Genomic DNA, 18,793 nt, shown 5'->3' on the forward strand with positions numbered 1-18,793 from the left:
GTTGGCAGACCCAATGCAAAGATTCAAACACACAACCCGACATCTCAGTGCCGGCGCGTGGTGATGACAACCTAGATGTCAAATGTGGCTTTTCCTTAGCTAACATGCTCCTACAAAGACTGTAAACCTGAAAGTAAGTATTCTGTTTGGGGTAATTTACGGTTAGCGGTTGTGTTTTACCGGGTCGTTGCTAAAATTAACGGCATTGTACGCTACGTGGTTAGGGTTTGTGCTTAGCTTTTGGCCGTAGTGTGTGCTGGAGAAGGCTAACAAATGCTACATGCTCACACACCGACCTTCACACAGCTTCACTTACATACAGTGTTGGGATCAGTCGGTTATCTAATATGTGTACTCACTATCTTTAATGCCTCGTGTCCTCTGCTTTACCAGAGTATCAATGACAAAATCCAGCACAGAACCAACCTGGTGTACGACAGAATGTAATACAAAATTAGCAATTATAACCAAGACACACTCTGATATCGATATATTTTAAAACATCTGCTCAGTTTGGATTGTTACATCTGGAATTACCAAGCTAATGTTCGTCTCAGTGGTCTGTATGATGATTAAAAGTTCAAACTAAACTGTCATTTCCAGTTTTCAGACACATGATGCACCATGAACCAGTCCATCAAGTCAGATGACTAATGTACACAAGTAGTAACTTGTAGTAGGACATCTATAGTGTGATCTTGCACTGTAAACGTTAGGCAATTAATAAGTGTAAATTAATTTTATAATCAATTAACAAGTAATTTACCAAGCAAAAATATGAAGCACATCCCAGAGAGGATATTTTGCCTCTCCTATTTGGTATTATAGCATTGTAATATGAATATCTTTGGGTTTTGGAACTGGTTACTGGACAAAAACAGCTGTTTGAACAGGTGACCTTGGGCTGCTGAAGGTGAGGCCATCATTAGTCAGCATTTTTGGGCTCCTTACGAACTAAACAGTTAATTTGTCAAACATAAAAATAATTGAGAGGTGTACTGATATTCAAAGTAATTGTAACTCGAGCCCTAGCTTGAACTGTTTGTTTGAGGATGCAGAGTCAAGCAGAGCATGATCAGATACTGCAAAGTGTGCCAAGGAGAGATGATGCGGGCTCGCCAGCTGGCTTCTGCCACTGGACAGAGGAGAGGTGTGTCTGCAGCTGCTGCTGTGTGTAAAATCTACAGGATATGAGGCTACAGTATCTCACTGAACACCTGTGCTTCACTTTTTCTGCTTGACTTCCACTCTAAAGACATCCGTCACCATCCCACATCTGAGCCTATCTGGTCCGCCACAGTGCCCTGTATCATATCAGCTTGTCAGGAAACCTGCCAGCCGTGGATGCCTGGTATGGGTTTGTATTGAAAGTGGTGGTTCACAGTGTAGCCTAAATATTGCCTTTGGAATATGTTTGGATTTCGGGTTGTTATCTGGGGTTGATTTTGGATTAATAGCCGGGACTTGTGGCATGGCCATGGCAACTATTGAGGACACTGAAAACAGTAATGTGTCTAGGATTTTGGGGCTTTAAGTGACCTGAGGAGGAGTTCACAATCTACGGTTACACATAAAAAGACACATGATGGGTTATTTAAGGCTGGTGCTGATATGATTTTTAAAAAGAAACCCTAAAGTGTCTGTTTTCCTGGCAAAATAAGTACATGTACTTCAGTTGTAATATAATAAAACGATTAAGTATTATATTCCTTGCAGTGTGGAGCATATAAAGCAAAAGCTAAAGAGATTATTTTGACAGAATCGAATATAACAGTTGAAGAAATAATATTTATAATAATCAGAAAATTTACATGCTGGGAAGTCTTTATTTGCTTTTTTATTCAGATAAAATTCATGTCCAGTGAAGAAAAAATACATCTTAATGCATATGAGCATACTTAATCTTCAGTTTTTCAGCTGCTAGTTGAGTGAATTTTGTTTTTCTTTTTTCGCAACTGAGAAAATATCTCAGTAATATGATGCATTTGGGAAAGTTCTTCTCACTTGTAACCACACTGTCTTTAATGCAGCGGTTTTCTCGCAGCTCCCAGTTATAAACACAGCCCAGACAAAGGAGGATGTCAGTCAGGCCGCAGCACACTGTGAGCTCTTCACAGCCACTGACTGTGAAAGACCGGCTTTAGTGTGTGTTTGTGTCTGTGGGCTTGGATATCTCAGAGTTTGTCTGTGCTTGTGTGTACTCCGAGGTTCAGTGACACAGTTCACAGTGGAGAGCCAGTTTGCGAGGTGGGAGGTGGTTATTCCATAGAAAAGGAGCGGTTGGTCTCGTATTGTTGTGTGGTTTTTGAACGGGAGGTTCCCCTTCAGGAATGCCCAAACAACTGTGCGTGGGCTGAGCGCGGACTTTGTGTTGGCCTGTATATTTATGTGTAAGAGGAAGCGAACAAGCATGTTTGTGACTTAAGTGTAATTTTGTGTATCGCAGCCTGAACAGCTGAGTGCAGTGATTTTGACCTATTATAGCAGGAAAAACAGAGGTGAAACAAATTTCGTTAACGATGGCTCAGTTCCAATACGTCTGGTCAGTGAGCCAGCAAACACAATACCAGAGCCCTTAAACTAGCTCACCTAAATGGAATGCACCCATTATTAATGTTATTATTTACATCTGTGCTTTTCCTGCTATGACATGCCAGAATATCTGCTGTGAGTCAGATCCATCGGCAGGTTAATCAATAATAAAAATAACTGTTAGTTGCAACCCTAGATACACTTCTACTTTATTAACATCCTTAAGGTTTATTAAAAGTAAAACAGGCTGATATTTTTGATGTTAATTATTTACAAGTCAGTATATATGTACTTGTAATTATATGGTCTAAAATCACACATAGACCTTTTATAGGAAAATGTAACTCTCCATACTCTCCACTGCTTGTCTTTTTAAATTAATATTTTTGACAGTTGTCATGAGAAAGAGAGGATAGTACTGTAATATCATTAAAAGATGTAGGCCTACCTCCTACTGGCTGATAGGAGCTATTACTTCATTTTAATAAATATGCCAGCAGTACCCTCAGCTGATCTGTGAACAATTTGTGATTCTGTCAAAGTCAATCAAATGTTGCTATTTCAAAGTCAGTGGCATCAGTTTTCAATAAAAAAACATTAAAAGTGTAGAATTGCTTTGAGACATGGTCCCAAAACACTTTACAGTGGAATAAAACGTACAGGAAACATCAATGTTAAAGGAAATGTTTCAATATAAAACATAATAAAGATTAAAATAAAACAACTATATTAGGGTATGTTTGAATAAATCAATAATAAATATTAAAATAAAACCACATTAAAACACCCTCATGTCTGAAAAGGTCATGGACCTGACTAAATCTTAAATTCTAGGTCAGGCTGTAATTACGTATCTAAAGGTAGGTTTTCAGTCTTGATTTAAAGATTTCAACTAAAGTTGCTTCTTTAATGGGTGTTCCAGAGATAAGGTGCATGGCAGGCAAATGCTCTGAAGTCAACTAATTTTTTGTTAATTGAAGAAATGACTAGAAGACCAGCAGCGAGAGAGTGGAATGGGTGTGCCGGTGTGTAGTGTAAGTAGCTCAGATGAGTAAGGAGGTTCAAGTCCATGTATGACCTTATAGGTTAAACCTACAGCTGTAAACTTCTATGTTAACATGCTTATGTCATATTTGTTGAAACGGTCACTATATTCTGACTGAAGTACATAAGATGGATAATCTGTTTCCTACTATTTCTAATGGCATTCGCTAGAATTGACTACAGCGTATCGAAAACAAGCAGTCAGAGCTGAGGTGTCTCTAACGCAGCTGTCAATCATGTCAATCACTGCTCGTGAACTGTGGTCAAACTGTCAAACGAAGCAGCGCTGATCAAATATAAATCAAGATTCTGTTGCTGCATTGCCTATATCTCACCTCAGATGTTTTCAGAAACATGATAGCTGTAAAATGAGAACGTTGATTTGGCCGGTGGGTGCTGCTCGGTACTTTGGTCAACTGTTTCCAACATAGCGGGTGGGTCACAAACTTTCTCATTTTACAGCTGTTTTCATTCACATTATTAATATGAATGAATATTAAGGCAATAGAGTAGGCAGGGGAGTGTGATTTTTTTTTTTCACGGTTTATCTGTCTCATTTAGTGCTGTGTGAATATTGTCACAGTTTCAGCAATTAAAGCCTTAAAGAATAAGTGTAAAATTAGCCCTAGCTTTCACTCGTAGCCACTGAAGAGAGACCAGAATGGGGGTTATATGATCAGATTGTCTATTTGTTGTCAAGATCCTGGCTGCAGAATTCTAAACCAGCTGATGACTTCTAGTAGCAGCACATCTAGGAAGACCAGAGAAAGGGGCATTACAGTAATGAAGTCTACATGGATTATTGTTTCACCATCACATAATGATAAAATAATGTGGATTGTAGCAATATTACCAAGATGAAAAAATGCTGTTTTGGTAATGATATGGTCATATGAGACTGGAATATCAGACGAGAGTCAAAAGTCACTCCTAGATTACTGATCGTCAGGCTTTCAGAAATAATACAGCAGTCAGTGTTGACACTCAAATTTCCAAACCGGTGCTGATATTTTTAGGGTTGTTCCAATATCAATACCACTATCAGAAATGCCTCTGTTACTGCCTAAATTGCTGGATCAGGTTTTAGTGAGCTCGCCATTATGCCGATCTGATACCACAAAATTTATAATATACTGTAAAATAGTTTCACACCTGCAGCAAATTTCCCATAAATCTTTTTTTTTTTTTTTTTGCTGCACTAAAACAGAAGCCTACACAGCAAGTAGCACTGTGCAGCCACTAGCAAGTACTGTTATGGAGCTGTAAAGAAGAATTGATTTCCAGTAAATGGTGTAATGTTAGCTGTTAGCGATATTAGCAATATTTCACACTAGCTAAAAGAAAATTATGTGGTATTTATTCTCTGTATGTATTTGGTTATGTTTCAGATAGGGGTTTAAGCCGAGTCATGCCATACAACAATGATGGTAACCATTTCACATCCATATGGGGTATAGGGTTAGTAGGATATAGCTTTTTTTAACGCATTGGTATTGGTTCAGTGCTCGGTATTGACTGATCGGAAGGGAAGAATTGTATTAGAACATCTCCAGATATTTTGCTGGTCCAACAACTAATAACTCTGTTTTATCAGAATTTAACAGGAGAAAGTCCATACCCATCCATTTTTTAAATTTCTGATAGACCTGCATCTAAATTTAGGATTTTGGAAAGGTGCTTTGGCTTTACAGGTGCCTATAGCTGTGTGATATCAGTGTAGCAATAAAAATTAACACCATACTTGCAAATGACATCAGCAAGGGGAAGCAAATAGACAGAAAAGACCAATCCCTGGGCTAACATGATTTTTATCCACTCTCTCACTTTCCCCTTTCTGTCTGTTTCAGCAATGGCTTTGAACCACCTGAGTCTGCTGCGACCTCTGCTGTGTCAATCCCTGGTGCGACAGCTAAGGCCTCCCCTCGTGGCTACCTCCAGGGTCAGCGCACCACCTCTGTACCCCAACACCACCTGCTTACCAGCTGCATGCACCAGGCTCTATGCCACCAAGAAGGCAAAAGGTCAGTGAGGAGATTGCAGAGACTGGAGTTCACATGTGTACAACCTCTGTGGTTCTGTTGGCATGAATGTGGGTTACGTGATTCGATATTATCTATCTTAGATATGAGTCTCCACTTTTCGCTCAGTGCTTTGCTTCTTTCTCTCTCTTCATCTTCCAAGCCAAGGCAAAGGGCCAGTCAGCTAAGGTGAATATTAATGCGGCTCTGGTGGAAGACATCATCAGTCTGGATGAGGTGGAGAGGGACATGACAGCTGTTCTCAATGCACTGCAAGATGAATTCACACGCAACCTCAGCATCCGAACCTCGCCAGGTATTCAGCTTATTTCTGTTTCTCATGTTGTCTGCCTGTGTCTCCTTACATCACTTACATTACAGGAGACAAAAAGAACCGATAATAACTAACATAAAGACCTGTCCAGTAGTGCCAGGTATCTATTTGATGTGGAAATAAATGCCAGTGTAATAAGAGCAATGACAGTGTTGTAAAAAATGTCAGGGTTTAATCTATCTCTTTGGCTGCGCTGAATCAAACCATGCCACGTTGATGTGCATTTCCATACTGGTTTACACGTGCAGAGTCACACTCAAGGGAGGAGGGGGGGGAGGGGGGGGGGTTAAAACACGTCTCTAAGACAGTTGCAGTGACATGTCCCTAACCACTGCCAGCCATGGCGACCCCCTTTCTCCCCTACAAACAAGCACATATTGTGAGACTCAACCGATGTCTGTGCAGGAGAAAAGGGAGAAAGTTGTCAGTGTGTTCTGCTGTAGTAGTTTTGCAGCTCCCAACTGAATCTCTTTGGTTTCAAGTCTAGTTTCTCTTCTGCGTCCCTGTTTGTACATGCAGATATCTGCCTTATTCTACTGTTTCATGTTGGTTTCCACCTGTGCAGGAGCTGTGTTAAGTTACTGCTGATGAAAACCAAACATTTCCTTATTTTACTGCTTCACAATAAAAGCGTTTACATAACAAATCAACGGATGACTTTTAGTGTGAAGAAGTTATAGGAAATAAAATGTGTTCATCACAGAATTATTGGAGCTTTTATAGCAGCTATTCTCCAATAAGAACAAGGTTACTAATATCGCAGAGATGTAGAGCACAGTAGAAGTGTTTGATGAAGAGCTGCAGACAACAGGATCTTACTGCACAAACAGCTCACCTCCAACAGGTAAACATCTCTTTTTACCTGCTAGCCCAGGAGGTAAAAATAGTTGTTTACCTGTTGGAGGTGAACTGTGAGCAAATTAACAAGGGACTTTTAGCCACGGATCAGCCCGCTGCTTTTAAACATTGTTAACTCAAGACAAGGGCGTCATCAGTTAAAGACACACCTTCAGGTGGGTAGCCCTGTTGTAATGGAGATGCAAATCTCTACAGTGCTGGAGTGTCACGCCGAGTCAAACCGAGTCAAGCCAAGCCAGCATGTGTGTTTGGAAGAGGCTTGTATGTACAGTATCATACAGAGCCATGCGGTCACATATGGAGCTACCCTTTTGGTTTGAATTCTGCTTTAAATTTGACAAAATGTACATACACGAATTGTACAGTGCAGTTTTATTTCCCAACTGTATCATGTACTATACACAGCATTACCATTGTACTGCGTTAATGTGCTGTTAACAACACATCAGAGGCACATTTTTACTGCAGAGTAAAAGTCTGTAAGTCTTCCTCTTTGTTTGCATCTACCTGACAAAGTGCCTCAGGGCTGAGAGTGAGCCCTGGTGTGACCTTACCTTGACCCTCAGTTTGACCTCTGTTTCCCCAACTACATCCAGGTCATGACCCTTTTGACTCTGGGTTCTAACAAATGGGAGCTGGGCTCAAGGGAGTCAGAGGTGGGGGAGCATAATGGAAGCTCCCAAGGGAGGGGGCAGCCGCTAGAGTCAGACTTCAAACTTTAAGTGTCTCAGCTTTTACTCCTTTTGCTCTTGAGATGAAAGTGAGCTTACTTAGACATCTGATCTGCAGCATGTGCAGTCTTTACTTTTACACAGCATGTCGGAGAGTTAACAACAGACGCACAAACACAACCTTGATTTTTATGGTCAGCGCCTCAGTCTTGTCTTGAAGATTTCCTCAAACTGTATCATTACTCTTTATTCACTCTTCATCCTGTTCCCATCAGCTTCTTTTTTCTCCGCTCATCATTCAGCAATTTCTTGGTCTGAGTCATTTTCTATCAGCCCCTCCCTTTACATCCCTCCATTACTTACTCTTCTCCTGTTATTCCAGTAATTCTCAGCTTTACGTTTTGGCTCATATGATGTATTCAATCTGTGTCTCACACTTTTGAATTCAAATTTCTTCTTGACCTACAGGGACACATTTGTTCACAGGGCGAGTGTTCCCCACTTTACACCCTCCATCTCCTCAGTCCTCCTTCTGTTTCTCTTGTCACTCCTGTCTCCTTCCCTCCATCCTGTCATCCTCTATCCGCTTGCCGCTGTCCTCCACTCCATCCGTCCTCCTCTCTTCTGTCCAGCTGCACAGTAATCCAGGGAGGCAGCAGGACTTAGAGTTGACAGGAGAGATGAGATGGTGGAATGGAATTACGTCAGTTGTCCGAATTTGTGTGTGTCTCGTGCGAGAGTGTGTGTGTTTGTTCCATGAACCTCTCATCTGGCTCTCATTAAGCTTATGAGTATGTGTGTGTATGTGTGTGTGGATATGACTGTATGTGCTGTTGTGTGTTGCCATGAATCCATATTGTGTGTGTGTGCATGTGTTTGTTTGCGTGTGGCAAACGTGTAGCAGAAAGTCATAGATAGATGTAGAGAGACAGGATCAGTGCTGTGACCACCATATTGCGGTTATTCGCAGATGGGTAATCTGGCTAGCTTAATTTCCATGGAAACTTTGTTCAGACAGAGTGGACTGAAACATTTAACAACAACAACAGTGCTGGAAAATATGCCTTGAAATACTTTTAAATACCTTCAGGTACCAATAGGTCCTCCAAGAAGGTAAGAGCCGTCAAGGCTTCAAGATATAGTTTGACATTTTGGAAATACACTTTTCACTTTCTTAAAGAGTTACCTGAATCCACCAATACCACACTTTTTGTTGAATGTAAAGCTTCAGCCAGCAGCCCATATGTCCATGAAGTTCTGATGAGATAAACAAAAACTGTGCTGACATCATGTTTACAACTGTTGGTTTGTTTCAATGAGACAGTGTCAACTTTATAAGGATACATATTATATAGTGTAAAAAGCCAACACTGACCAAAATAACATTAATTGTTTTCATGAATCCATACTACAGATCTACTCTTTTTACCTATTAAACCAATCAGTCTTTGTCTTCTTTGTGCAGCACTTTGTATCGAGCACTTTGATTGGCTATTAAACACTACAGGAAACAGTGATGTCACTGCTAAAATTAGACAATTAGACAAAACAAATTACTCACTGTCGCAGCTACACATAGAACTGACAATAAAAACGGAATCAGACGTTTTCTAAAAATCTGATTTTTGCAGTCGAGCCCTCGGCTGTTTGAAATGATTTGGATTCTCCATTGGTTCAGAAAAACAAACAGACCATGAAGAGTTCATTGGATCAATGAACTCTTCAGTTCATTGGTCATTCTGCTGAAGGTGAATGAAAATCATAAATATTAATCTACTGCAAAGATTCCTAGTAGTTGTGGTGTACAAATTAATTGGCCTGTGGTGCTATTGTATTATGCTTTAAACTTTATTTAACCAGGTGAAGACACATTGAGATTCAGTGTAGTACTGCATTTGTACTGTATAAACACATTTATAGATCCATAGTCAGTGTATTACTTACAGTAGATGTCATAGAAGCTAAGCAGTAGAAGCTAAGCAGTAGAAGCTAAGCAGGGTACGGCTGTGGACGCCATGTTAATTCGGTTCTGAAAGTGACACAGTAACACAAACAATATTATATCTTAAAAATCATTAAATAGGATTCAATTTGAATTTGTGAGGTATTAATTTCCATAAACATTTTATTTCACTGAATTTATCCATCTTTTTATTCCTTTTTGTCAACATGAGTCAAGCTGTTGTGCGTAAACATAATTTTTGATGTTACAAACCTTTGAACCTACCACTGAAACTAATACTGTCTTTTTACTTTATACTTGCAACTTACCTGTTGGCAAAATGTAGATTTACCTAACTCACTCTAATTACAGAAAGCCTACCTCTGCACAGGACTACATATATATCATACTTTAAATTAATACTTAACTGCAATGCTTGAATAAGAAAGAGATGATTTGTCCAAAAATTAGTCTTAAATTTGGTTAAAAATGATCTAGAAAAGGTCTTAAAAAACATTAAATATAAGTGTCTTCTACCTGTAGACACCCTGATATGTTGCAACAACATCATGCAGAAACCTAGGTCAGGTCATGTGGGGAAAAAGTTTTTAGAGGGGCTTTGGAAAATAGCATTTTGATGCTAAAACATACATACTTTGACCAAAAATTTCAGTTTTCTGATATGTATACATAATGAACGTTACTGAAAACAATAGAATGATAGGAAAAACCTAAAAAGTAAATAAATAAATAAATAAATAGATGGAGCTGTCCTTTAAAGGAATGGCTGTCTGTCTGTCTGTCTGACCTCCTAAAGTATTAGCAGATGTGTAGGTGCTCATGTCAAGGCACAGGTAACAAAGACAGACAGGCAAAAGGTCACAGATATACACAGAGAGGCAGTGTGAGATAGACAGGCAGGGTTAGAGCTGCACACAAATTGATGTTCGAAGTCAGAGTGGGAGACAGAATAATTGGTAGACAGCGTGTCAGTGATCCAGTTGAGATCACATCATCACATCATACCAACCTTTTGTTTTTATTCTTTTATTCTGTGTCTGTTACTGATATATTTATGTTACTTTGCCCTTAAAATGACATGATAAATAGATTTTATAATGACACCATTGGCTCACCTCCCCTTCGCCCCCTTTTCCACACACACCACCAGCACAGCCCCCAGCGGGTAAGCAGGGAGCGAGTGATGTAAGGCAGAGGCGGAGAAGGAGGAAACAACTGCGTCTGAGGTTAGCCAGATGGAGGAGAGGGAGAGGGGCGGATGGATGGAGCGAGGGAGTAAAGAGAGGGAGGAAGGGACAGAAGTCGACTCATGTTGGCAAACTCACCTTTATTTCTCTCAGTGTTGACAGTGAGGGGAGACAGTAGATCATGGAAACTCTTAACACGGTAACAGTGGTCCTCTAATGTTTTTTTTTTCTTACTCATGCAGTTTGTGGCTTCTGCTGCACATTCATCTGTCGGTCTGTTTATTTGTTAATCTGTCTGACTAAATATGGAGGAAAACATGCAGTCAATCATTCAGTCTGCATGGAAAAGATGCCATCAAACCAAGGAGCTACCATATTTACCATGGCCCGACCAATACTGGATTTTCGGGGCTGATACTGAGAGTAAAGATACTCTGAGAGTTAAGATATTTTACAAGTAAACATTAAACTTTACTACCAGAAATGACAGCAACACTACATATTAGACTGCACAATAAATTTCAAACAGTAGATGTCATTGAAATTTAGATTATACTGTACAGAAGTCCCTGATGGTTGGCATGTTAGTGGCAAGGAGGATTGTTCTTAAGGAATGGAAGGCTACCAGTGCTCCCCGTGTCTCTAGATGGCTTAGGGAACTAGTCTTGGGGATTCACCTTGAGAGACTTTGATACGATAAATGAGTTTGTATGCTGAATTTGAGAGTATGGCACCTTAATTCGCCATTTAATATCTTAAGTTCCTACTGGGAGTCAATTATGTTTTGTTTTTCCTGGCCATTTTTCCTTTCTGTTTATGTAATAGGCTTTCTGTTTTAGGTATTTCTGGTTTATTTTGTTTTTTTTCCCTTGTATGTGGGTCAAGTAATACAAATACAAAGCTAAAATAAATTTGAATTCATGAAAAAATAAGTCAAATATACACAAAATGCATCCTATAAAATAGTTACTGCTGCAAACACTGATATTCTTATAGGCAGATTCAGGTTTTCGTTGCCAGCAATGCTATTTATACTCAGGGTGGCTATTTATACCGACGTATATATTTCCGGGCGCCCTAGCAACTTCAAAATATGATATTAAGACAAACACGTCTATTCAGCCCTTCTGCTAAAGTCTATGTATACTGTGTGCATTCAGCAGCTTTATACATCCTAAAAACTGAAAATAAGTCAACTAAGTTTAAAAATAATAAGCCAGTGTTGACCTACACAGGACCTCAAACCCCACTCTCTTGTGTGAAAGTCCATGCATATTCATTCACCCCCATATTTTACTCCCTCTGTGGACTGTGTCGCTCTTCATACTATGTCACCTGACCTTCTGGCAGTACATTTGTAAGTGTGTTCTAATTGAAATGTCCACAAATCTTGAAGAATATCTGACTTTGGCTAACCATGACCTCTTTGCCCTAACTCTAACTATGTCCCACCTTGACACACAACATGACGACTACTAACCAATCACAGCATGCAGTGAGATCCATGATAGCGTGTTGTAGGGATGGGTGGAAATAACCGAATAGCTGCAGTGGGACTATTCTGACCAGCGTGCGATAGACGCTCAGTTTTTTTATATTGGCAGATAAAATTGGCCCTCAAAACCAAGGTGACTGCATTGCACGTCACAACAGTATAATGATGCCCTAAGTTGATTATGCAGGTAAATGAAGTAAGTAAATAAACAATTAAATTGATCTGTATTTGTTTAGGAGCTCTGGATCACATCATGGTGGCGACAGAAGATGGCAAGTTTCCTCTGAACCAGCTGGGACAGGTCTCCATGAAATCACCTCAGCTCATTATTGTCAACATGAGCAGCTTCCCGGAGGTAAGATGATCACACACACACATGCACACACACACGTACACGTACAGATACTTCCTAGTAGTATCTGTTTGTCTCATGGGGACAAGCAAACAGTAACTAAAACCTTTATAAAAACAACCTGAAGCTCAGACAGATAGACGGACGGTCCTCACAGAAGGGAAAGTGAGCCAGACCAGAACTCTGAGCCCACATCTCTGTATAAATGAAACCCGACCTTCCGTTCTCTCTCCAACCGTGTCTCAGATGCTAATTGATTGATCACTCGGGGAGTCCCTTTGTTCTGGGGTGAAAGATAGCAACATGAACCCACACTCTGTGTGTGTGTGCACTGAGATGTGGTTTTGTCTGCATGTGAGTTGTCAAAGAAAAGGAAATGACCTCATTTTACCCCCAGGTTAGGAAGGAATGGATTATTATTCTTTTCTTTTTTTAACTCCTTTTTCTCTCCGTCTTTTCCTTCTTAGATGATACGAAACCGTGCTAATCAGAGCTCCAGTAAGAAATTTTGTCCACGTTTTTAGTGGCTGGACTTTCTGGTGGTCTGGAAAATCTTAATGTGCTTTATTTTTAGCATTTAACATGACATTACGCAATCAGAATCTACAGTCATGCAGGGTTCCTGTGAGTCCTGGAAAAACCTGGAAAACAGTTGACTAATCCAGTCATGAAAAATGAGAGAAAAAGTAGAATGTCCTGGAAAATCTTGCATTGTCCTGGAAAATTATTTCAACATTTCCCTATTTTCCTTTAGCTTAGAATGAACTACTAGGCTGTCTACCAGAGCTCCCTGAAACAGATAACATTGCCAACCGATAGGGCTAAGTTACGTTCAAGATCATATTAACGTTCAAATAGTCGTTTATGAACATGAGTATTTAGGCTGATCTGGGTTATTTTGTGGAAACGCTGTGAACACACCCCCAGGTTACGTCACATGGTAGCACATGCAGGTTCGATGACAGTACATCTCAAATGGCTGAAACTGTAAGTATCATACGTGAAGCACAGTGTTCAGTGTCAAGTTGTTTGGATGAACGATTCTTGAGAAAGCTTCAAACAGCAATCTGAACAGGGATGTTTTGAACGGGCAATAAACTAGTACTAATAAAGTGAAATGCTGCACATTTGCAGGTGCATTATTCTTTGATCAGTTGGTCATAATGTGTAAGCATGTAAAGGATGGTTTCATAGATTAGTTATAGCCATAGACTGCATTTGTTTAAAATTAGACTTCCACAGAGAGGAAGATATTGGTGGATGGTGCGATCCCTGTTTGTCAACCAGCGAGCTCATTACTGAAAATGTCATGGAAAAGTCCTGGAAATGAAGAGAGGGAAGCTTGTGTTGACTGATGATTTCTCTAGCCCCTTTCCCACTACACAAAGAACTCACTAACACCTGCCAATATCTAGCTTTTGTATGTAATGGGAAAGGTTTCAGTCGGCATTCACACCCAGGTCAAATTGACTCTGCAGTAGTCGTGGGTATTTATCAGCTCAAGCTATGATTGGCATTGGTGGAAATAGAACATCTGGGTGAATGTACAAATTTTAGACCCTTTACCGGTGAGATGCAATGAGGGGCTGCCACAAAGTACCGTCCGTCTCCACCCAAGCAGCGCTCAAACGTCTATCCAAAGTAGTCTGCACTGAGTTTGAGAGAGAGACTGAATAATGCCGGGCACACACTACACAATATCAGCCCGATCATAGCCTGACGCGGTATCGTACGATGTCGGCTAAGATCGTGTATGACAAGTGCCAATAATCCATTGTTTCATCTTGTGTAGTGTGTCATAGTAGACAACAACCAACGCCAACAGAAAGTCGAGCGTGTTTGATTTTCCTTTTGTTGTTCACAGATGTGACTTTGACCAACAGTAACACAGAGCGATCTGCTGCTGTAGACAACGGTCAGGGAACAACACCACGTTTTTATTGATATTTCCTGTAGGGACATTACCACACAGAGTAAAAAAAGGAAAAATGATGGCATCAAACAGCAGAGGCACTTTAGCAACCTGCTGAGTACTGCCATTAGCATAAGGCTAGCAAACAATGTTATTTCTTTATAATGGAGACAGACATAAAGTAATAGAATTAAAAAATAGTGGCAGGGCTTTTACTTACAACTGAAGAGGGCACCAGCTTCATTTTAAACAAACTCCATAAGAAACGGGCTGTTATTTAGGAAAGGCATACTCATCTGCAGCAGAGCCGTGTGCACAACTCTGGTCTACTGACATTGGGAAAGTAGACTACAGCCTATTTTTAGTGGGTTTACACATGTTTAAAAAACCTGCATACATGTGCAAATTTTGGCGGAAAATGGGTATCTTAGATCTTATTAGTCACTGAGCTGATATGCAACCACACGCTTGTTTTTTTAGAAAGGATATTGTTACTGCTTGTAGAGTTCAAGTTCAAATATATTTTTCTTATGTACCTAGTTAAACATATTCATCATGTAGTAAAATGCCTGGTAAAACGCTCATATGACTGTGAAAAAATCTTTGTGTTAATTTCACCCAGTAAGCATACATTTAATGTTTATATGCACAATGTGCCAAAAGTGTGAACACACACGCATAACTTAAAGTATGTAATCGAATAAGGATGATGAGGAAAACATATGTACGACCTGAGAACAGAAGTTAGTTCAGATGAATATGAATCATCATATAAATGATGCTAGCGTACACATCACTCAGAGACCTGCTAATAATAATGATTACAGTAATAATTTAAAATTTTCAGGTCCAAAGGCAGTTCGTCATTTTGGAGAACCACCTGACTGTAACAAGAAAAGTGTTTTTCAATCAGTCTTTCTCCACCTTCTGTTTTCCCACCGGTCACCTGTGAACCTGAGTGGTGTGCTTTCACCTCTTTGTTCTCTTTTGTGCCGACATCACAAAACAACATGCAAATCCAAAAATTTATCAGCATCTTAAATCTGGAAATCCACTCTTTAACCTGAATCAGGCTGAACGGCCTCTTGGTGAGTCTGTTTCCTTCCCAGAAACTTTAACCACAGACCACACACACACCAGCAGACACACTCATGCACACACACGCTATGCTGTCATGCCCTGCGTTACCCATGTCCCGCACAGAGGTGAGTCCTCAGTACCCAGAGCTAATAGGCTTATAATGACGCCTATCCATTACCAGGCACTCCAGAGGCCCTTCCATTGTTTTACATTCATTCATTAAGAGAAGCCTGGGAAGGCACAGTGGAACTAACAACAACTACCAGCATGCTTAGATCACGAGGTAATTTGGTGTGTGCGTGTTTTAGGATTTAGGTTTTAGTGTTTTCTTCAGGACTCCTTTCTTAAACACGCACACACATGGACTCTCACACACATTCCTCTGCGCTCGCCTCTTTGCTTTGAACCAGGCCATCAAGTGTTTGATGTGAAACTTCAGTGTAATTTCTCTTCCTCCTCTACATATTAACCAGAACCTTCCCGGCCTTTCCAGAGAAATTCCCCTCGGTTTTCCGTAACCACCGGCGTGGTCGTCGGGAGAGGGGAAACGGTGATGAATTTGATGCTGAGAACAATCAAACATAGGTATGGGCTGAATCTATCACCCCACACTCAAAGAGAGCGACCAGAGGCCTGCGCTCCGGATGATTCTGACAAAGGGGAAGAAACCTCATGAATTAATTTAACACACAAATAAATTCCTTTAATCTCGCTGCCATTTTTTTCCCCCAGCGGATAAAACCTGAGCGAGCTGTCGAGAAAGCAGAGTCGAACAGAAAGGGGTAAAAAAAAAGAGAGGAAATGGTATGCTCTTTTTCTTCGCATTGCACATTCGCACACTTTGTGAAGTTCAGCTATGGGAATTGTCATGCGGTTGCAGAATTGGTTCGAGGAGTGTGACTTTGTTTTCAGTAATTCAAAGGATTTGGCTTCCTTCTTCTTGTGTGTGTGTGTGCACTGTTTAACTGTAGCTCTCTGGTTCTAATGTAGTATTTGCTGGACTGAAGGATTGTGTTGTATGTAGTGGATCAAGTTTTTGTGTTTCACATATGTGAATGCTGTTTTAAAGGTCCAGTGTGTAGGATTTAGGGGGATATATTGGCAGAAAAAGAATATAATACAGTGAGTATGTTTTTTTTAGTGTATAATTACCTGAAAATTAGAAGTGTTGTGTTTTCGTTACCTTAGAATGAGCTGTTTATATCTTTATAGGGAGCTGGTCCTAATCTAGGGAGATTGCCATGTTGCACCACCATGTTTCTACAGTAGCCCAGAATGGACAAACACTAGATAGGGCCATTCGCGTTTTCGCCCCAGCCACTGTAGTTAGCAGCCCCTTCACAATGAGCAGCATTGGAAAAACACTAATTTTTAATGTGAAACCGCTTTATTTTGTGTTTGTACCGGTTTAAATCACCAGGGGTCTCATTTATAAAACAATGCATAGGATCCATCCTAAAACTGTACGTACGGACAAAAGCCAAAAATGGTGTGCACCAAAAAATACTCAGCAGTTTCTACAATCAGGCTTTTACCTCACCCTCTGTTTCACCAATTTCCTTTCTCCAAAATGTAGGTAAGCATGGGTCAAGATTTCCCCTATCAAGTCTGTTTTTATAGATCACAACTTTTGCGTGGGAATTGCCGCACACCTCTTTCAGGCCTTGTTTCGGACATACGCAATGTCTAGAAATGTGACCCCAGGACTATTAGTTTAAGAGAGGAAGAGACCTCTGCAGACAGTGTAGCTCCCATTAACAAAAAACACCTCTGAATGTCTTGATTTAAAGTTATCAGAGAAAAAAGGTGAGCACACATTAGCAGATGCTTGGCTAGCGACCCGTCTGTGACGCACCAAACAGCGTCAGAGAAACACTGATTGAAACGTAAAACTGCTTTATTCAGTGTTTTACTGGTTTTAATCACCTGGTCCGTTTGTTTCGGAGAGGAAAAGACTTATGCGGATAATTCAGCTTCCGATAAAAACCTCCTGGACAATGAACACTGAAGGAATCCTAACCTGGAGTTCATGCTTGGCACATGTGAAAAGCTTCAGCTGGTTGCAATCTGCAGTCCTCACCACTAGATGTCACTATATCCTACACACTGTTCCTTTAATGTTTACCAGTTAGATGCAAGCTTCTTCTTCCACTTGCTACACTGCATGCCTGCCAAGAGGATACAAATAAACTTTAAATAAAACCCGAAGAAGCCCTGCTATTAATTAACTGATATTATTAAAGTATTTTGTGACTGTATACCAACACTTCTCGAAACCTCTTAACAGCGTTTTTGTCTGATGCTGCGTTGTATTGAGATATCTTTCAGCATTTACAGCACAGCTGCGTCTCCAGCCAGCGTCCACACTAACTCTGGATCACTTGTTCCCTCACAAAACACATAATGCTCTTCTTTTCATCTCCCTCTGATTATCTTCATCCTTTAAAAAGATGACAGATGGTGTTTGGGAAATATTCTTTTTTCTATAAGCCATTTTAGACAACAGCTGAGAAGGAAATTTTCTGCAGATGTTTTTATTTCTAGTAATAGTTTTGTCCCAAATCCATCATCATCCCCTCTATCTATTTAGTTTTTGTTGATGTAGTTCCTCTGTGCAGATCAGAAACATGCATATTCACTTTTGCTCTTAATGTGGACAAATGTGTCTCTTATGTCTCAAGAAAGCAGCTTTTGATCAGATAATCTGTTTGCCTAGTTCGCATTTACGCCAAGATTTTACTTCAGTTAAGAAACATGCAGCGTCATGATGATGATGATGATGATGATGATGATGATGATGCCAGATTAAAGGGAATCAAATGGTCTCAACAAAACTGACTTTCAGTAAAACACTGCATTTGCAGAAAGTGATTTGGCAACAGTGAAACTATTGTACACAAGAGGCTTTTTGACCTGTCGTAGATAAGAATGTTGAAAAAATATCACTACATACCAATAGCCCATTTTATCTGCCTTGCTATAAAATTTGAGGCAAACTGCGCAAAACATAGTTGGAGTTTCGCACAAATCTTCTTACGCCACCCAACTAATCTCCTGTTTCCAGGATAATTGGAATGCTCGCCTGCTTTTCAGTTCATAAACTTTGTCTTTACCAGCCCCCATTTTTTCACAAGTGCCCGATCAGTACCTCGCATATGCAACTCTCAACAAGATGAGAAGGAAGCAAGATGGCTTGCTCCTTAGCAAATTATATCACCAAACCCAAAAAGACCAATGGGCTTTATTTACAACCATTAAATTCACACAAATCTGTGCTTAAACCATGCATATGAATGTTTTAATAGAAATCAGGGATACATCATCAATAATTTCTTCCTACTATGCAA

General features: G+C 40.1%; 1 protein-coding gene across 1 annotated transcript in view; it reads left to right on the plus strand.

The window, feature by feature from the left end:
* The first annotated feature begins 14 nt into the window (after nucleotides 1-14).
* mrrf (mitochondrial ribosome recycling factor) overlaps nucleotides 15-18,793 on the plus strand; it is a 29,405-nt gene continuing 10,626 nt past the window's right edge. The window contains exons 1-4 of the mRNA XM_033647694.2: nucleotides 15-133; nucleotides 5,424-5,597; nucleotides 5,758-5,910; nucleotides 12,339-12,457. Of these exons, the coding sequence (XP_033503585.1) occupies nucleotides 5,426-5,597; nucleotides 5,758-5,910; nucleotides 12,339-12,457 (444 nt within the window). The 5' untranslated portion in view covers nucleotides 15-133; nucleotides 5,424-5,425. The remainder of the gene's footprint in view (nucleotides 134-5,423; nucleotides 5,598-5,757; nucleotides 5,911-12,338; nucleotides 12,458-18,793) is intronic.

The sequence above is a fragment of the Epinephelus lanceolatus genome, chromosome 19, assembly GCF_041903045.1.
Source record: "Epinephelus lanceolatus isolate andai-2023 chromosome 19, ASM4190304v1, whole genome shotgun sequence".
Taxonomy (NCBI): Eukaryota; Metazoa; Chordata; class Actinopteri; order Perciformes; family Serranidae; genus Epinephelus; species Epinephelus lanceolatus.